At 37.6% G+C, this 21645-nt stretch overlaps 1 protein-coding gene across 2 annotated transcripts in view; it reads left to right on the top strand.

Annotated features, from left to right (window-relative positions):
* Positions 1–21645, top strand: part of LOC102810631 (14-3-3 protein zeta/delta-like) — a 34021-nt gene extending 12376 nt beyond the window's left edge. For both annotated transcript variants that reach the window (XM_006830610.1, XM_006830609.1), the window contains exons 3-5: positions 16932–17055; positions 17681–17940; positions 21551–21645. In XM_006830610.1, the coding sequence (XP_006830673.1) occupies positions 16932–17055; positions 17681–17940; positions 21551–21610 (444 nt within the window). In that variant the 3' untranslated portion in view covers positions 21611–21645. The remainder of the gene's footprint in view (positions 1–16931; positions 17056–17680; positions 17941–21550) is intronic.

Here is a 21645-nt window from a genome sequence, read left to right as displayed (position 1 = left end):
ATTGCAGGTTGTTCATGAGTCTTCCTCTAATCTGATGCCAGGTTGTTCTTTATATAATCCAGCTTCTCTGATTATTTGGCCAGCATACAGATTGAATTGTTGTAGTTACGTGCTGTTGAGTCAGTTCTGCCGCAGAGCGACCCTGTATAGGGTTTCTGAGGAGCAGCTGGTGGATGTGAACCGCTGACCTTGTGGTTCACACCCAGGAGTCCTATACACATTGAATAGGTATGGTGAAAGGACACAACCGTACAACCCTGGTGCACACCTTTCCTAATTTTAAACCATTCAGTATCTCCTTGTTCTTGTTCAGCCAAGAGTTAAGTGAAAGTGAAGGCTCTATAAAGAGAATTAATGTATTATAGGAGTTCTGATAGTGTAGTGGTTATGAGTCAGGCTGCTAATCTCAAGGTCAGCAGTTCAAAACTACCTGCAGTTCTGCGAGAAAAAGATGAGGCTTTTTGCTCCTGTAAAGATTTACCCTATACAGGGCCACTATGAGTCAGAACCATCTCTGTGGCACATAACTAACTACCTACCATCAGAGCATTTTGTCTGAACAAGCTTTTGTGTTATAAAAGCTTTATAAGGGGAACATTGTTGCACTTAACCTTTTTTAAGAGATGAGACTAGAAATAAAAAGTTTGGTATTAACTAAAAAATGGGTTGTTTTTTGTTGTTGTTTTTTTTTTCATTTGTCAGTTACATTTAATCTGGTCTTTGATAATCTGCTTTAGTTCTTTGGATTTTCCCCTTTTATTAATACCAGAACAGTTTCATTGGGGCCCTGTTTCATAGTTTATACAATAATTTTTTCCAGGAGTTTGGCTTAATTTCTGGGGCATGTTTAACCTCTGGAAAGTGTTAGGGTTTTTCACCTGTAAATCTAATGCTGAGTGTTTTCAAATTTTGTCAAATGGTTCCACATGTAAACTGCAGAAGTATAGGCATACCTTGGAGATACTGTGGGTAGGGTCCAGACCACTGAGGTTAAGCGAATCACTCAACTTGGTTTCTCAGTGTGTATAAAAGTTGTTTTTACACTGCACGTAATGTTTTAAAGGAGTCCTGGTTCTGTAGTCGGTTGTGTTGAGCTTTACCTCATGGTCAGCAGTTTAAATCCATCAGTCTTCTGCGAGAGAACGATGATGCTTTCTGCTCTCGAAAGTATTTACAACCTCAGAACCCTTATATATGGGGTTGCTATGAGTTGGAACCAACCTGATGGCATGAAGCAGCAGCAGGAGCACTATGGGAAAGTTTGAAATATTGTGGAAGTATCCAGATGTCACAAAGAAACCAAGTGTGAGTTCATGCTATTAGGAACATGGTTCCAATAGAGTTCCTCAATGCAGGGCTGCTACACACCTTTAGTTTGTACAAAACAAACTAAGTCTGTGAAGCATAGTGAATTAAGATATGCCTGTACTGCTTTTGTAATATTGTTAAGTGCCATCGAGTCAATTCCGACTTATAGCGACCCTGTATAGGGTTTCCGAGGAGCAGCTGGTAAGCCTGAACCACTAACCTTGCAGTTCAAACGGCTTTGCAGTCTGGTGCATTAACCCACAGCGCCACACCAGGCTTTTGTAATAGTGAATTATTATACTATGAGTTATTTTTTTTTGTTCCAAAATGGTTGGTCCTTTGTACGTATTTAAAAAGTCTAAAATAACCCCAAAATGTAGTGTTTTGGTATCATCTAAGTTTGTAGTTCATTAAAATTCTAATAAACATCTTAGTACCCCTTCCCCTCTAGAATTCCTGTGATCCTGTCATGATTTCATTCATACTGAGAATATATGTTGCTCAGGCACTTGGAGGATTTAGCTGTGGCTTGGAACCAACTCGAGGGCACTTAGCAACCACAACACTATCATGGAATCCTGGTGTGGCTCTATAGGATAAGCACTTCACATCGAGGTTGGTTTGAGCCACAAGGTTGTCAGTTCAAACTCAAACACCACTCCTCGGAAACCCTATACAGGGTCACTGTGAGTCAGAACTAACTAAATGGCACTTATCAGCAACAACAGTATCTGTTTTACTAGTGTTGTTATGTGCCATCCAGTCGATGCTGACCCATAGTGACCTTGTATAGGATTTCTGAAGAGCAGCAGGTGAGCTTGAACTGCTGACCTTGTAGTTCAAAGTGACTTTGCAGTCCTGCACATTAACCCGCAGCACCACACCAGGACTTGGCTAGTCCTCCCCTCAGAGAAACACCTTGGGAAGTAAGAAAGGTAATTAGGATAATCTTGAATAGATAATATGTAAACATCTTTTCCTGGTACAGGTGGTCTTTTACTCAGACTTGGTACATGGCATGGTAACCACAAGGTTGCTGATTCAAACTCACCAGCTTTTCCTTAGAAAACACTGTCAGAACCAACTCAGTGGCACTTACCAGCATGTTGAATTAGTTTTCATTCTTAATCTTTTTCTAAAATACTGCTTTCATTCGGTTCATCTGCTCAGTCTGTCAAGAAGTGCCCAATTGTAATTGTATTGGAGTTTTATTTATTATGAGGATTAGTTTCCAACATGCAATTGAGTTCTGGGACTCCTCAGGATATTTTTTGCATGTTTACCATTTTGGCAGGGTACTTGTATATCTGTTTTTAATCGGACTGCAAACCTTGCAGTTGGCAGTTTAGCTCTATACTAGAACCCTTTATTAACATCTAGACTTGATAAAATACATACTATAAAATGTTACCTTTGAATTTTTTTTCACATAATATGTCATATAAAATATCTATTTTTAAGGTCAGCAGTTCGAAACTATCCGCTGTCCTACTGGAGAAAGATGAGGCTTTCTGCTCCCGTAAAGAGTTACAGCCTCAGAAACCCTGTGCAGGGTCGCTCTGAGTCGGAACTGACTCCACGGCACATAACCACTACCACCACCACCAGCATACATTGATTTTAGACCTCCTGGTGGCATGGCTTTGTAGGATCAGCACTGGACTGCAAACCACAGGGTGGGCAGTTTAAACCCACCAAACTACTCCTCTGAAACCCTGTACAGGGTCGCTGTGAGTTGGAAGCGACTCTCTGCATTAAACAACAACATACATAGATTTTAAGTAACTCTTGATAGTTTTGCACCCATTACCACACCCTAGTTGTATAGCATTCATCACTAGTTTTTAAGAGTTGTAGAAATTTTCCCACTGTCATTCATATTTTAATTTTTGTTTATGAGGTGTTTTTTTTTTTAATGATATTTCTTGTATTTTAGGTGATAGTTTACACTACACAAATTAGGTTCCCTTAACTTGGTGTGGCACTGTAGGATAGACACTGGACTGCTAACCACAACTATTTTTATACAAATTGTACAATGCCAGCATTTCATTCTCATTTCTGTTTCCCTCCTTGCATTCTCACCTTTGTTTGGGGTAAATATTGGCCCTTTGGTTTCATTAAGTTCTTTGTTTAAGGGAGCATATTATTCATGGTTGTTTATTTTGTAAGCCAATCTGTTAACTTGGCTGAAAGGTGACCTGTGAAGATAAGATAACTTCAATCTCACGTCAAAGGATATTTTAGGGATCTCAAGAGTACTAGTCTCTTGATTTACCAGGTCTCTGACTTTTTTAAGGAATATGAGTTTGGTTCTACTTTCTCTGCCATTTTGTGTGGGACCTCCTATTTTATCAGAATTGTATTTGTAGCTAGGCACCATATAGTTCTGGTCTCTCTCAGGTTTGAAGAGATTGGTTTTTGTGGGCTGTTCTATGTAATGGTTTTTTCTTTGATCCTTTTTTTCCTTCATTTTCTTTTGCTTGATACAAGTTAGTTGTATTTTAGATGGCCATTTGCATGCTTTTAAGACTCCACATGTTACTTAAACTTGGGTGGGTACTACAATGTTATGCCAATTGATTAAGTTGTCTCTTGAGACTATGATCTTAAGGCCTTTAAACCTATAAACTAATCCTACCAGTATTTGAATATGCTTAGGAAGCCGCCATAACTGGTTTATTATCTATTCAGCACACAAACATGTATGTACATACGCTTACAGATGCACTTGCATTTACTTGTGTGTGCCTTTCTAGATACATCCTAATCTACCCACATTACCATATGCCCTTTTTTCTTGTGTTGGCTATTGTTGCTTAGTTCAATTGTATTTACTATTATGTAGCATTTTCTGTGTTTGTCCTTTTTTCTTGTGTTCTTTCTTGGTGTCTTTTTCCTTGGTTATATTCTGTAGACTTCACCCATATGATACAAGGATTTACTTTTCTTAATTCGTCACATTACCAAGGAACCAATGGTGAGTTTAATATTTGCCTTTTAAGTGATTAAATACAAGTGCTTTTCTGGAAAAGATTTATCTTTCTTGTTGATTAAAGACTAAGGAACTGCCTGCTTTTATAGCCTGTAAATATGTTTGTTAGTTTTTGCTTCTGAAAACAAAACAAACTTAATTGCACATCAGGAACTGCCAGCTCATACCTACGCTTCCCCCCCCCCCTGCTTTCTTAAAACAAGAAGCACCATTTAATCCAGGGTCATATCATGAAAATCCCTCCCAAAACTCATGATGCAAGTCTATGGAATGACAATTGTGGCACAGTGTTATATAACAATTTCCATCCTTTAATACTGTGTTTGGAGGGTGTGGTTTGTTCAGAATGTTTTTCCCTTGTTTCCTTTGGATTGATTGGATCTGTTTAAGTGCTGATAAAATTGAGCATTAGGGGTATGCAGAGTTTTTGGGTTTGAATTTTGGACCCATTGTATGACTTGGGGCAAATTACTCCATCTCTAACTCTTCACATATTTAAAATGGGAATGGTGATGGTATCACCTCATAAAGATGTTACTGAGGATTTATTGAATTGTCGCTGCTTGCTTTCTTTTTGTACCTCTGTGACATCTTGATTTAATCATTCTGAGAGTAAACTTTAACAGAATTGCTAAACTCTTTAAAGAGTACCTAACTGTTTTAGGTGCTCTTAGTCACAATGTCAGTGGATCTACCAACAGCTCCGCAGGAGAAAGATGAGGCTCTCCTTCCTTTCCATAAAGATTGTCTCTACTTAATGGCAGTGCTTTTGTTTTGTTTTACCATTTTATAAGCTGCATGTTTTATGCTGGGAACAGTGAAATATATTGATCTTTTTACTTTAGGTTGTCAGAATTTTTTACTTACGGAAGAAAGCTATATACACAAAATATAAGGGAGTTGAGTGAGTGAGAGGGAAATGTAATACCCCTCCTATACTTTAGGTTATCAGAACTTAAGAAAGACATGTACACTGAAAATATAATGGAGGGAGTGTGAGGTGGGGGGAAGTGAGTATGAGGAAAAGTATTGCATGTCCATTGACTATGGAAGAACTGCTAGTCACTCTTTTTTAAAGGAAGGGCTGATAAAATCTAGTTATGACACAAAATTTATACACAGTGTGCATGTACAAGTTACAAACACTATTAAAAATGAAGTATTTTAAACAACAACAAAAGGCTTTGATGAAGTACTGGGAGTTCTGGGCCCTTGTATTTGTTGTTGCTGCTGCCATTGAGTCAGTTCTGACTCATAATGAATCTGTATAGGGTTTCTGAAGAGTGGCTGATAAGCTTGAACAGTTGACCTTGTGGTTTTAACTGGCCTTGTAGTCTAGAGCATTAACCCACAGCACTATACCAGAACTTCATTCTAAGTATTAGAATAATTTTAATAGTTATCACTTACTGCTCCAAAAAGTCTTTCTGATACTTTTAAACTATGACTGTATTTTTTATTTTGCCTGTAAAACATCGATTTTTTCTCCCTAGGATTATTTTGTTCACCATTAGTGAACAGAGACTGGGATTTCTCTGAACCTGATTTATTATAGCAGATCCTAGCCCTCTTTTTGTCAGCTCCTTTTTCCCAATTGTTACTCAAAAATATGCTTAATCAGCATTATCACTTCTTGTTGATTTTTAAAAGTTAAATTAAGATTTACCATGGATTAGGAGTCTTGATATGGCACTGTGGGTTAATGCGTCAGACTGCAAAGTCGTTTGAACTGGAAGGTCGGTTCAAGCTCACCAGCTGCTCCTTAGAAACACTATACAGGATTGCTATGGGTCAGAATTGACTCGATGGCACTTAAAAACAACCATAGGTTACAGATTACTGACTGAATTAGAGACCTTTCATTCACTTTACATTTTCTATTATTGTAAAGTGAGCTGTATTATTGGCTTTATTCAGAGGACACTGGTTTCCAATTTAATTTTACTGTTAGGCCAAATGATAGTTGCTGGCAAAAGTTTTAAATAAGAATGACTAAAAATGCGTACTAAATTAGTTCTTGATACTGCTGTCATAATTCAAGTACTTTCATAATGATTTGGAGGCAATTGAGGAAGTTTGTATTCAGAGAAAGAAAGGAAGACATTTCAGCCACAAGGGGGAGTAAGAGACTAATTTCCAAATTGATAGTGTTCTTGTTAAGTGCCATGGACCTGGTACTGATCCATGGTGGTGGTGGTGGTTATGTGCCATAGAGTCGGAACTGACTCATAGTGACCCTGTACGGGGTTTCCGAGGCTGTAAATCTTTATGGGAACAGAAAGCTTCATCTGTATCCCGCAGAAGAGCTGGTCGTTTCGAACTGCTGACCTTGCGGTTCGCAGCCTGATTCATATGACCACTATGCTACCAGAGCTCCTTGTACTGACCCATAGTGACCCTGTATAGGAGCTGCTGGTGGGTTTGAACTGCCGAACATGCAGTTCAAACTGACCTTGGGGTTCAGATGGACCCCTATTAAAATGAAGTAGTGACTGCTTTTCCTATTTCCATTTTAGAATTTAAGAGATCTAGGATCCCTGATCCTTAGAGGTGCTGTAGGATAAGCACTGGATGGCTAACCACAGTCTGACAGTTCAAACCTACCAGCTGCTCTGCTGGAGAAAGATGAGACTTTCTGCTCCTGTAAAGATTTACAGCCTTAGAAACCTCGTCTGGGTTGCTATGAATTGAAATTGATTCTCTTGCAGTGAGTTTGGGTATTTTTTTAATTCCCTATTAACAGGTGGTGTTGTGGGTTAATGCGCCAGACTGCAAAGCCGGTTGAACTTTAAGGTCTGTGGTTCAAGCTCACCAGCTGCTCCTTGGAAACCCTATACAGGGTCGCTGTGGGTTGGAACTGACTCAACAGCACTTTTAACAACAACATTAACTGTTTTTTTTGAAGTTTAAGAGATCTAAGAATGATTAAAACCTCAGTGAATTTTAAAGAATACAGTATAAGTTTTGGGAGTATTAAACAGGTCTCTCTGCCCCAAGGATCTTTGAAGGCTACAAATTGGAACTCATATATTACGTTGTACTAGAGAATTGGTATGAAATTATTTCTTATAAAAATGAGTATGTTATTAAAAAAATTTTTTTGCTGAGGTATTTTGTCCTTTTTGAATTGAATAAAATAAATTGGGAGTGAGATGTTATGGACTCATTGAATTTTATGAATGTTTAGGAGTCAGTAGCTTCTGATTTTTAGCATTAAGAAACTGATGCTCTGAGTTTCAGTGCTCTACATGAGTTCTTACAATAAGCAATACCATTTTCTGTCCCTTATATTGCTGCTGTTACATGCTGTTGAATCTGTTTTGATTCACAACTATTCTGTATAGCATTTCCAAGAGGTGACTGGTGAGTTTGAACCATAGACCTTGAAGTTAGCAGTCTGGTACTTACCCTGTAGCACCACACCAGGACTCCGTTTCAACTTATTTGTAGATCCATTCACTGTTTTTCACTTCTTTAAGAAAAAAAATATTGCAATCCCCTCCTGGTGGTTCTCCATTTAAATTTCCAAAGAGCACATTCTGTTAGCCATTTATTTATAGATTAAAACATATGTTTTACACTTACTATAAAATGTTTGGTTTTTATAAGTTATAGGGGTTGCCAGAATGAGTGTTAGCCCTGTGCTTCAATTTCTTGTCACCTTCTCCCTTAGAATCTCCTGCGTTTTGTTATGCAGGATTTGAAAGTAAGGATGCTTTGCTGTCCCCTGCTAACGTTTCTCTTCATTTGTATTACCATGGCTTTCTGCCATTAACACTGTCTAAGATAAGAATGACTGACTATGGAGGTTTGGTCAGTCTTTGACTTACCTATTTGGTGAGGTCAAGTGACCCCAGCTTTATGAGGGGGTTTCAAAATTTTGTGTAAAAATTCCATTATTTTTAATACCCCCCTCATATTTTAAAGATCCTGGTGTAACACTGTAGGATAAACACTGGACTGCTAGCAGCAAGGTCAGTGGTTCAAGCTCACCAGCCACTCTGGAAACACTGTATGGGGTCACTGAATTGGTACTAACAAAACCATTTAAAAACTGCAGTCAGTAAGTTCCTCATTAGGGATGATTATTTTGCTTTGGTGTTTAGGGCTATTTACTATTTCATAGTAGCATTTTAAGGAACCTTGGTGGCACCATGGCTAAAGCATCCAACAGCTAACCAAAAGTGTTTGGAACTCCCCTGCTACTCTGATAGGAAGATGCCATAGATAGCAGTCTTTAAATACAGCCATGGAAACCAAATGGGTTGGTTTTACTTTGTTCTCTAAGACCAATCACTATGGGTCACAATTGATGGCAACAGGTTTTTATGTATAATTATCATCGTAGAGTCTTGGTTGTGGTGCTGTGTATTAATGCACTGAACTGCAAAGTTGATTTGAACCACAGGATGGCAGTTCAAACTCACCAGCTGCTCTTTGGCAACAGCATTGCTATGAGTTGGAACTGACAAGACAGCACTTAAGATCACCAATAAATCTTGGTGGAAATTGAATTTCAGATAATCAGTAGGCAGAATATTCTTTAAGAAGATAAGAGAACCTCACCTACATCTCTTCATTTTTTGTTTACAAATGTGTCATTATTTTTGTGTTACTACTCTCCTAAGCCCAGTAAGGACATTAGACAAAACTACGTGAACACAAAAAGGTCAAGGATGCAGAGGAAACCTCACTGGGAACCATCCAACTCCATTTTGAAATAATAACAGGTTTAGGGAAAAGCTAGAAAAATAGTATGAAGAATTCCTGTACATCCTTCACCTAGATACCTCAATGTTTTACCATGTTATATAATCAACCACTGTAAAATTCTCAAAATCAGTTCTAAAACTATAATTGAATTTTACTTCACATTATACTTGCCCTGGATAATAATTTAGTTGTTACAGAATGTAGGATATAAAGTGAAAAAAATAAAACTATTTTGACCTTACTCTATTCCTTAGAGGCAATCTCTAATCTCTGTTTGTCTTTTATATATCCTTCTGGGAATTTACAGTGCCTGTGCAGGTAATTTTACCCTTGAAGGGTACATACTACTAGTATTATGTACACACTGTTCTTTTTAGGGTCCTTCTCCTCTTTATATATGTAGTTTATACTTCATTACATATCATCAGATACGTCTTTATGCCAGTATAGTATTGTATTGAAGTTCTGGTCTGGTGGTGCAGGATAAAACACTGGACCACAAGGTTGATTGGAACCACAAGATGAGCAGTTCACAGTCACAGCTGCTGCTTGGAAACACTATGCCAGGGTCACTGTGAACCTGAAACCAACTTGGCGGCACTTAACAGCAGCAGTAGCATTCTATTAGGTAGAAAACCATTTATTTAGCCAGTTCTTTATTGACTGAAATTGGGATTTATTAATTTTTGAATTCTGTGTCGGGTACCTTTGAGTAGGTTTTGAGTCATAGCGACTCTGTCCAGGGTTTCCCAGGTGTTAAGTCTTTGTGGGAGCTGAAAGCCAAATCTTTCTCCTGTGGAGTAGCTGGTGGGCTCAAACCACTGCTCTTAAGGTTCAGTCCAGTGCTTATTTTATGAATCATTGCACTCCAAAACTCTTATTAGTTGCTTTTAAAAATAAAAACACTATTTTTCTAAAGTAGATTGTTAGGCCTTTTTTTCAAGATGATTCTGTGGATTCTAACCTATAACCTATTGGTTTACAGCTGAGTACTTAACTGCTTTGCACCACCCAGGACCTCTGCATTTGACAATGTTGTGTTAGTACCACGTGTGGTCGTATCAGTTCTGACTCATAGCGACTCTGTATAGGATTTCCAAGGAGCAGTTTGTGGATTTGATTTGTCAACCTTGTGGTTCCCCAATCCAGTACTGGTCCTACAGTGCCACGCCAGGAGTCTGCGGTAGACAATTGTTAAGTGTTGTCAAGTCCATTCCGACTCATAACAACCCTGTATGAGGTTTCCGAAGAATGACTGATGAGTTTGAACTGCTAACTTTGATGCTCAAGTCAACCTTGCAGTCCAGCGCTTATCCTACAGGAGCAAACCTGGACTCCAGAAAATGTAGATGAACCTTAACAGTTTGGGAGAAAGCTTCAGGAAGAACAGAGAATTAGAATAGGTATTGAAAAGTGAATATTATTTTGCACAGATCACGATTGTCAAATGTATAACTGTTGACCCTGGGAGTCCTTTCAGGAATCAATGAGGTCAGAAGTCTTTGTGACAATGAAGTCTTTGTTGAGGGTTAGCACTGAGGGTGCAAAAGCGGTGGTGGTTAAAACTGACTTCTTAGCACTAACCAGCTGCACCATACTCTGCCAGTCGTCATGTCCTTCAGCAGGTATTCACAGCTTCAAACAAAGGACTAGTTTAACTTAAAAAAGTCCTTCAGGCTATAAAATTAATTATGAATCAGCCCTTACATAGACAACTATTTATTCTGTGTGGCAATATGGGAACTATGTTTCCCTAGAAAAGCACTGCCTTTGTGTGAATTACAAGTTGGGCAGCAAGCTTTTTTGTTTTATGGCGTATTCTTTTTACTTGAAAGAAAAACACGTAGTTATTCAGACTTGGTTTTGGCCCACATGTAATGGACTGTTTTTAAAATGAGTTAATTTTTTGTTTTGTTTTAGTTTTCATTTCTAATACAGTAAATACTGATTGATATAATCCACATAAACAAAACCTCTATTGGGTCTCGGTAATTTTTAAGGACTTAAAAGAGGTCTTAAGACCAAAAACTTCCAATTATTAATGATTAAGTATTCGTTGATGCTAAACTAGGTTTTTTCCTGGAAAGCGTACCTTTTTAGAGAGTATGTGCCACATTTGGAAGAATAAAGGTGTCTTGTCTTAAACACAAGGAAATGAGCTTACTTACATAAGAGGAGATCTCGGAATTAAGGTAGGTACTTCTGTGTGGATTTGACTGGTTGGTTGGTTGAGGTGTCATTTTAAAGTGACTTATAATAAAATCGTGTGTTAGAGTATGATTAAATGGTTTTTTACAAGTAATCCTCACAACAACCCTGCATGGTGTTGTCTACTAATTCAAACCCACTGCCATAGAGTAGATTCCCACTCATCCACCCTGTGTATAGATAGGGTTCCCAAGCCTGTAAATCTTTAAAGGTAGAGAAAATAGCCTCATTTTTCTCCTGCCTTTAAACTGCCCACTTTGTGCTTAGCAATCCAGTGCTTACCCTACAGTGCCACCAAGGTTTCTGCCTACTGCTAATACTGCCCTTCTATAGATAAGGACCAGTGAAATTTTGGAACTTTATATAAGGTGGCACTGCGGTAAGCAGTGAACTAGGGTTTGAACTCAGGTTAGTAATATAAATAATTACTTAATTTTGATGGACTCAGAAGTCAAAGCATTTATGATCTGTAGACCATCTTCAGATTAAGGCCTATGTTAGGGACTATTGTTAATATATTCTGTCTCTAGTGGGAGAAAAACATTACTGACTCCATGTGTCCTACTGTTTTCATGGTAAGTGGGAGGATAATGAGACTGTTCCCATAGAGATTACAGTATCAGAAAATTGAAGGAGCAGTTCTTCTCTGTCCTATAGGGTCGCTTGCTGTGAGTCATAATCAACTTTACAGCAGTGTATTTGTTAAGAGAGGGGGTGGGGTTGAAATGACATAATTCACTGTTGATTCGATTAATGTTTATTGCCCTCTTTCAGAACCATACTATGTATTTAGATAATGAACTGTTGACTGAGGGGTTAGTAATATGTTTGTAATCAACGTTTATAAAGGCTGCTAACATATCTTGCTGCTGAGTGTATTTAAGACTTCCAATCCCACTTAACGTTAATCTAACCTGAATGTTCTCTGAATTTTTTTGTGCTGTAAAAATAGTTATTTTTCCTTTCCTACCCTTCTGGCTAAAGGAGCTCTGGTAGTGTAGTGGTTACGAATCGGGCTGCGAACCTTAAGGTCAGCAGTTCGAAACTACCAGCTGCTCCACTGGAGAAAGATGAGGCTTTCTACTCCCGTAAAGATTTACACCCTCAGAAACCCTGTACAGGGTCGCTATGGGTCGGAACCGACTCGATGGCACTTAACAACAACAACAACCCTTTTGGCTAGGAGCTCTGGTAGCATAGTGGTTACAAATCAGGCTGCGAACCACAAGGTCAGCAGTTCGAAACTACCAGCTATTCCGCGGGAGAAAGATGAGGCTTTCTGCTCCGGTAAAGATTAACAGCCTCAAAAACCCTGTACAGGGTCGCTGTGAGTCGGAAATGACTCCACAGCACATAATAACAACAACCCTTATGGCTATTTTTCTGTCACTGCTGCTTTGTGATAGGTACTCTGCCTCTTTTTCTGTTCTTGCTTTTCCCTACATTTGGGTATTTTGACTTTCAGATTTGCAAAGTTTAGCTTTTATTGTTCTTAGGTCATTGTGACAAATTAACATACTGAATTACTTTTTTGTTATAATTTAATTCTGTAAACTCTGTTTCCCATTATGATTGTAAGAGACTACATCAGATTTATTAATCCCATTTACAAAATACCTAAATTAGCCTCTAGTTCTTTAAAACTCTGTAAGAAAAATGGAGCTCACTATCTAAGTAACCGTTTCTGATTGTGGATCACTCTTTTAACATTCTTTCTCATATTGAACAGAAATATGTCACTTGCTAAATTAGCATGGGTATTGTCCTCTGCAAATACTGGTGGGGTGTTGTGGATTAATGTATTGGACCGCAAGGTTGGTTTGAACCACAAAGTTGGAGGTTCAAATTTACCAGACACTCCTTGGAAACGCTATACAAGGTCACTGTGGGTTGGAACTGACTATATGACACTTAACAACAACAAATCGTCCTCTGGAGGCATTTGTATCCTAACTAACTCCTTGCTTCCTTCCTTCAGTACTCATGACAGTTTCTAACGTCCTTGCCATTTCCACTTGCTCTCTTGCATATTCTCCAGTTTGTCAATGTCTTGATACATTTTTAAAGAAATAATACAGTCTAGATGTGATTTCATCAGCATAGTACAGAACTGAATCTTTTTCCTTAATTTTGATTTCCTGACTTTGTTAATATGTCATGGGTTCACATTATCTTGTTTAAGTAGTTGTGCCACAGTGTTGGCAGAGAACATGCAGCAGCAGCATGTTAGGAACACAGGTCAGATTGCCTGGTTGAAGTTTCACCTTCACAAGCCAGCTTTGGTTTTGAGTAAGTTATATTTCATTGCTGGGCCTCATTGCCCTCTAAAATACTGATAATTGTGGTTTCTAATTCACAGATTGTTGTTATGGAAAGATCAAATTAACGAGTCCCTAGAAAGTACTTGGGATTCCTATAGGATCAGCATTGGACTGCTAACCCCACAAGGTTGGTGGTTCAAACACATCAGCCGTTCCTTGGAAACCCTATTACAGGGTCGATAACAAGTCAGAATTGACTCAGCAGCACTTAAAAACAAAGTATTTAGATAGACCTGGTGTGGCATTGTAGGGTAAGCACTGTCTGCTGACTGCAAGGTTAACAGTTCAAATCCACCAGCCACTTCTCAGAAACCCTATACAGGGTCACTGTGAGTCATATCCAACTCTGGCACTTAATATAGTAACAAAGTAAACACTTAAATCTTAAGTGTTCAAAAATGGTGTGTTTAATTATTGGAATAGTTATGGTTATTAAAATTACAGATAGCCTTTTATCAATGATCTATTACTAAATAAACCATTTAAAGCTTAGTAATTTAGGATTTACAAGTGCTTCTGCCATCTGAAAGTAGAATGTTTATTTCTTACCATTTCCCAGATTAAAAAAACATTCTTCTAAAATAACATTGAAGTGGTATATAGGGTTCACAAACAAGGTTCAAAGCTATGGAGCTTGGTGCTGAGTGTAGTTTCTGGGGAAGGAGCTTGGCATCACCTCTCTTGATGCTAAAGGCTCACTTTTCCACTGTACTGGCTTGCTGCAAAACAGACATTGAATACTAGTTACCCTTCTCATCTTTTTTTCTTGAAGTGAAAATCGTCTTCACACTTCTTTTGTTTAGCAAAAACAGGTCCCTTACGTTATTTGTAAAAGTGAACGTAGCTTAAAGCAAACTTAGAACGCACAGGGATATTTGTATTCCTATGCGTGATTCTAGGACTTTGCTTGGATTGTGTTGGTCAAATCTTCATATATGGTATTGGCTAAGGTCACTTCATAAACTATATTCATTTGAGAGTTGAGCTCAGTTTGAAATATCCGGGATGGCTTTATTTCATAGTTCAGCAACTAACTGGTAACTAGCTTGGCCTCTTTCTCTCCAGCAAGACAGTTTGACTTGCATGTGATGGTTCAGGGGCTCCAAGGCAGCAAATGGGGAAGCTTATCAGACCAGGTGTAGGCCCATATTGGGAAAGGTAATCAAAGACATCTACCATAATTTTGTTCTTGTAAAGTTTGCTTTTTGAATCAAAATGTTAGACTTTTGTGCTTTCCCCTCCAAAAAAAAAAAAAAAAATTAATCTTTAACCCAGTCTTGCTTGATTTATTTATTTTTTTTTAAATCTTAATGATTCTTATATTTGTGTCATCTGAAGACTGAAAAGCTAAGCCAGTATCTTCCTTTCTTAACTTAAGAAAGTTTCTTAGTTCGACATTACCCCAGTGTAAAGTAAAATATTTTGAGGGATACCGAAGTGTCGCTACTCATAAAAGATGGATTAACTAAATATAGTAGTATTTATTGACATCTTGCTTAAATAACAATTTTTCTGATGTATGCTTTAAGTAATTCACCCTTAACTAACTGCATGTCTGTTGCTTACATCTTTTACACACAGAGTGGGTTTTTTAAATTGAAAGGCAAAGGACATGATTAGAAAATGTTTCCAGTTTTCATTATCTTCCCTGCTAGACCACTTGCCCAGGAACTGAGAAGACTGTCTTGCTCTTCATTTTCAGTACCTAGTGCAGTGGAGAATAAATGGATCTATAAATTGTATTGAAGTAGTAAAATAATGGGGTGGGGGCTCCTGGTGTGGTGCTATAGGATAAGCACTGGACTGCTAACTGCAAGGTTGTTGTTTCAAACCCACCAGCTATGAGTTGGAGCCTACTCAATGGCACTTAACAACAAAGTAAATAAAAAATAAGCGTGCTTACGTGGAGAATTTATTTCATGATTGTTCTTTATTTGAAATTAGTCTTGGAATGTAACTGTGATTTAGTGATTACACTGGCTTTAGTGTAAATGATGTAGAAAGCAGTTCATAATTAATTGGAATTGTTTATTGATCCTTCTGTATTATAAGTTTTCCTGCTGTTTATTTGAAATTATCCACAAATATCAATTTCATTTGTGAATTCTGGGTAATCACGTTAATTACTTTTTTCACATAGGTTTTATAGCTAATTCAGTATTGACCTTGGACCAATGCAATCAGAAACAGAATCTTCCTCCTGATCAGAAGTTACTACATTATAACAATGTAGCATTGACCAAAGATTTTTTTTCAGTCTCATCACTGTTAATATTAGTTATAAACATTTGTAGTAGAGAGAATTATGTTTTTACTTGACTCTACAGCTAGTTTATAAAGTATTGATACATTTTATTGAGCTTCTAGCGTAGTGTTATGGTATGTATATCGTGATTATAAGGGCATGTTCTCTCAACAGCCTTTTGAGGTTTGTGTTACAATCTCAACCTTACAGATGAGGTCACACAGTGGATTGGAATGCCACCGTTCAAACTGAGAGTGAGTTCAAAGCTCAAAAGTATTTCAAGACCTAAAACTTGAAAAAGCCTGGTCATTTTTCACAAGACCAGTGTTATTATGTAGGGGGGGGAAAAAAAAACCCACTGACTATTAAAGTTTGAGACACATCCCCAAAGAGTTAACCCTAAGTGTTTTGTAAGAGTGTGGTGTTCAACGAATAGTACACGTTTTCAGTTGACAAGTCTTTGAATATGAAGGTATGGATATGTAGTGTGATTACAGTTCTACTATCCTGAATAAAGTACTCTTATGATTTCAGGCCATTTAAAAATACTGATTTAGAATAATCACAGAACAAGGTATGATTTCTCATACCCATACTTCCAACCCCTTTTATAAACACAGTGTGACTTGGCCTCTACACTTGCTACTGCATCTAGGTATCCAGCTGGAATTGTGAAAGAGCGGTGGAAGCTGGCTTAAAGTTGTTTACCCACCCACCACTGAACATAAAAATTAGGGGTAAACACACAGAAGTTAGAGTTAACATTTAAAAGTATTGACCAAACTTTTTCATGCAAGTAGGTGATATATATCATTTATCGGGCTGCGAACCTTAAGGTCAGTGGTTCGAAACTACCAGCCGCTCCGCAGGAGAAAGATGAGGCTTTCTACTCCCGTAAGGATTTACACCCTCAGAAACCCTGTACAGGGTCGCTATGGGTCGGCTCCGACTCGAAGGCACTTAACAACAACAACAACAAATAAAAAGAAAAGTCTAATTATGCCTTATTCTGCCCCCTCCCCCTACTACACTAAGGTGATAATAGACAATGATTTTATATAAATGTTTATCATAACTACTGTACCTTTTGGAAAAGTTCTTGACTCACCCCCCCCTTACTGTTGTTTCTTTTCTTCCTAAGTCTCTTTTGGAAAAGTTCTTGATCCCCAATGCTTCACTAGCAGAGAGCAAAGTTTTCTACTTGAAAATGAAAGGAGATTACTACCGTTACTTGGCTGAAGTTGCTGCTGGTGATGACAAGAAAGGTATGCTGTTCATAAAGTCTGTTTTGTTGAGTTTGTATTAAATTAGTCTCTTCCTAAGTGTTAACATATTTTGTTTTAAAAATGCTTATAACACTGAAAAAGGAGCTGTCATGTTCTTTGTGTTTAGTTCTCTGAGAGTATATATGCACTGCTTAATGTAGTGCTATAAAATGTATATTAAGTGCTGTCGAGTCAGTCCGACTCACAGTGACCTTGTATAGGTTTTCCTAGGAGCGACTGGTGAGCTTGAACCGCCAACCTTTTGGTTCAAACTGACTTTATAGTCCAGCACATTAACCTGCAGCTTTCTGGAAAGCCAATTTTGTGCAGAGGGTTGTTTCCATAACATTTCATAAGAAATAGCCGTCACAGCAAACCTATAGAGAAGGGCAAACTATTAAAAAATGTATCAATACTGCGATGATTATAAAATTGTTCATAGTGTGACATTGGCCAGGGGCTAGTGTGATGACTGAGGAGGCGCCCCTTTCTTGTTACGAGTGTTGTTCAATTAAAGATGTTACCAATTTAATATTTCAGAAGGTGTGTTGGCTATTAAAGGTTTGGCTTGAGGGGTAGAAGGTATAAGCCTTCATCAGTACATTTTGGTGTGTTTATTATCCAGGAATTGTGGATCAGTCACAACAAGCATACCAAGAAGCTTTTGAAATCAGCAAAAAAGAAATGCAACCAACGCATCCTATCAGATTTGGTCTGGCTCTTAACTTCTCTGTGTTCTATTATGAGATTCTGAACTCCCCGGAGAAAGCCTGCTCTCTTGCAAAGACAGTTTTTGATGAAGCCATTGCTGAACTTGATACGTTAAGTGAAGAGTCATACAAAGACAGCACACTAATAATGCAGTTACTGAGAGACAACTTGACAGTAAGTACAAAACAGCATCATTAAATGGTTTTGCTACAGTGTTTAAGATAAGTATTTAAAAGTAAAGAAAATTAAGATGTTATTAAGACAATGTGTAATTTACTGTAGGATAAGCACTAGACCGCTAAACACAAAGGTCAGTAAGTAGTTCAAACCTACCAGCTGTGTTACTTGGAACCATACGTGTCTGTTGTTAAAACTTTCATGGTTTTTTGGGGTGTGGGGTTTGGTTCCTAATCACATTATTGCTGAGTGCCTTCAAGTTGGTTGTGACCCTATGTAGGATTTCTGAGGAGAGGCTGGTGAGCTTGAACCGCTGACCTTGAAGTTCAAACTGACTTTGCAGTCTAGTGCATTGACCCCAGGACTCCATTAATTTCATAGACCTTTTTTTCCCATTTCAATCTGAGTAGTTACTTTTTTTTTTCTGTTAGTCACAGAAAGTTCCTTTTTGGGGGATCAAAAGTACATTGAAACTTGTATGTTTAAATTTCATTTTAAAAGGTACATAGGGTTTCTTGTTTATAAAGTTGCCTCCTTAGATAGTTGCTGTCTGACTCATGACAGCAGTTACCCAGTCCTGTGCCAGCTTCACAGTTGCCAGCATGGTCGAGTTCATAGTTTATTTTGTCCATTCACTTCACCTGAGGGACCTCCCTTGTCTTCATAGTTCCTCTACTTCCCCAAACGCCACACCCTCCTTTAGCAGTGGACATGTATTAGAAACAAATGTTATTCATAACATTTTCGTTGATGAATTTTTAGAAATAGATAACCAGGCCTGTCTGTCTTAGTCTTAAATCTGGAAACTCTCCTGAAACTTGTCTGGGTAGCTTGCTGATATTTCAAATAATACCTGTTGCAAGCTTTAAACCTCAAAGTAATACACAAGCTGCCGCAGGGACATAGACTGTGAAATGGGTGATGGCCTACAGACCTGTAGGGCAATTAATAATGCGAGTTTGAGATTTTCTGATACTTCACAAGACTCTACATGGAAATCTATTTCATAGTCTCTTACTAAAAAAACACTGTGATTTTTTTTTTTTTTGAAAGTTCATAATTGTTCTTAATGGTATATACCATAATGCCATTTTCACACCAAAATAAAACATTCCTTTATAAAATACAGTATCTCAAGGGTGTCCAAATTCTAATTCTTTCTCCTCCCTCATAACAGTTTATTTAATCCAAATAGGTCCACACATTGGAATTGGTGATGAGTATTCTTGGTTTCTTAGGATTTTTTTCATTCTTTCAGATTAAATACTGAATTTAAGGCTTCAGTTTAATATATATCAATAAACTCACTGCCCTAATGCTATGAGCTAGGCATTGGACTGCTGGCCACAAGGACAGCATTTGAAGCCCATCACCTGTTCCATGGAAAAAAGATTAGGTTGTCTGCTCCCATAAAGATTAGTCTCAAACCCTCTATTGGTGGTTACAAGTTGGAATTGACTTGATGGCAGTGGGTGGGTTGGTTGAAGGAGCTTAGGATACAGTTTTTATTGGTATCTGATCGTTTTAGGGCAATTTTCTTCAGCACTCGGGATTGTGATTATATGTTTCAGCTTTATAGCCCACTGTCTGTTTTCCACATGCCAGTTTTATATTCCAGTGCTGAATATTAATAATGAAGAGGGTTTTTTTTTTTTTTTTTAGTATTATTACAATTAAGGAGCCCTGGTGTGTGATGCTGTAGGTTAATGCACCAGACTGCAAAGCCAGCGGTTCAAGCTCATCAGGTGTTCCTTGGAAACCCTATACAGGGTCACTATGGGTCGGAATCGACTTGATGGCACTTAACATTACATTTTTATGTTTTGTTGGAACGACTCGGTGACACCTGTATAGGGTTTCCAAGCCTTTCAGTCTTTGTGGAAGCAAAAAGCCTCATCTTTCTTCCACAGAGCCATGGTGCTGTGTTCCCTTTATAGTGACACCTAAAAATAAAGCTTGAGTATTTTATTGTAGGCAAGAGGGATAGCTACAGTTCCTTAAGAGATAAAAACTTCAATTTGTTGATTTTAAGAATTTTTCTTTTCATTGGCTGGCATTCTAAAAGTTAGAACTTGGGACCTAGTTATAATGTTGTATTGTCATCATCTTTCAAGGGACCCTGACATAAGTTACCATTTGAATCTTGGTTTCAGTATAGCACGGCTATTAGTGAAGAGTACACTAACAGCTAAGTCTGGGTAAGAGGAAAATCAAGATCCTGGTTCTAATTCTCTTAAAGTTAAATGTGTCTTCTTAGTCCAAGTAGTATCAGCTATCATAGTTATAGGTTGGTTGGCTCCTTTTAGTAGAAAATTGTTTTCAAAAACTGAACACACAGTATCTGAGTCTACATCTGGTCAAACGTAACAAGTTAACCTGGAAAGGTTATCAAACTTCTTCTGTATGTTTATATGGGAAATTAAAGAATCTTTAAAGGTTAGAACTCGAAAAGGCATTAGATGAGAGACGATTTCATCTTGTCTTAGAAAACCCCTCAGTGAACACTGACTTAGAGAGGTCATTTGGCTTCGGTGTGATCTTGGGGGAAGTCTCTTTCTAGATAGAAAAATAAAACAAATGGATAATTCATGAGAAGAAGAAATAATCAAGTAGACTTTTAAAGATTTTGAACCAATCCTTTAGTTAAAAATTACCTTTCAAAGTTATTGTATGGGGGCCGGGGGGGGGGCTTTAAAAAAGTTCATTCATGGAAAAATTCCATTATCTCTTAATTCATTTTTTCCATAAACTTTCTGAAGCCCCCTCATATAATAATAAAACTTAAAAAACTTATTGCTAAACCAGTTAATATAGCTATTTTGAAGTTTTTTAACATGAAATTTTCTAATCTGCTTTAAACTATAACATTAATGAAAAAACGTAATAGAATTATAATCCTACTACGATAGCTCATAAAAACTTTGATCTCTCTTAGAAGATTTGTTTCTGACAATATTATTTTGTGTTCAGTTGTTTGTTTTGAGTTACATAAATTCACAAAAAGTATATGTTTATGGAAAAATGCTGTCATTTTATTAGTTTAGACTAAAATATCAGAAAGGCTGAAGTTATAGTTCAACTCCAAGTTGATGCTAACTCTTGAATTGCGTAGTGTTGTACTTTCTTCTGGGGAGAGTCTTCGTCTCATTTCTACCAGGGGAGAACAGAGCAGTCAGCTTTAGCTTCTAGTCATGGGCCAGATTCCATGATATTGTTTATTTGCACTCAACTCTAATACATCTTAGCTCTTGGATTCTTATGACAAATATAACAAGAAATAAATTCTTGATGCTTTGTCTCTTGTAATATTTATCTTCATGGGTTTTTGTTTTACTTCCCTTGACTTTTTATGAATAACCAAGAGTTTCCTGTATCTGACATAGCTATTTAAAGACAACTGTTATGTTACTACCATGTGTATAAAATGATTAGGGAGAAAATAATGCTTTGAAATGTTTTGTTACTTGAGTTATTATCTTCAGTGGTGTTTTGTCTTAAGAAAGCCTTTCAACTAAAACCATATTTTCATTCTGTACCTTAGCATATACATGAAAATATTTTCTTTTTCTCCCCCCCATAATGAACAATCTTTCCTTCTTTTTAACAGTTGTGGACATCGGATACCCAAGGAGACGAAGCTGAAGCAGGAGAAGGAGGGGAAAATTAACCGACCTTCTAATTTTTGTCTGCCTCATTCTAAAA

The sequence above is a fragment of the Chrysochloris asiatica genome, unplaced genomic scaffold (genome assembly GCF_000296735.1).
Source record: "Chrysochloris asiatica unplaced genomic scaffold, ChrAsi1.0 scaffold00001, whole genome shotgun sequence".
In the NCBI taxonomy this organism is placed as follows: domain Eukaryota; kingdom Metazoa; phylum Chordata; class Mammalia; order Afrosoricida; family Chrysochloridae; genus Chrysochloris; species Chrysochloris asiatica.
The sequence above is the reverse complement of the archived record's forward strand: the minus strand, read 5'-3'. Positions and strand labels throughout refer to the sequence as shown.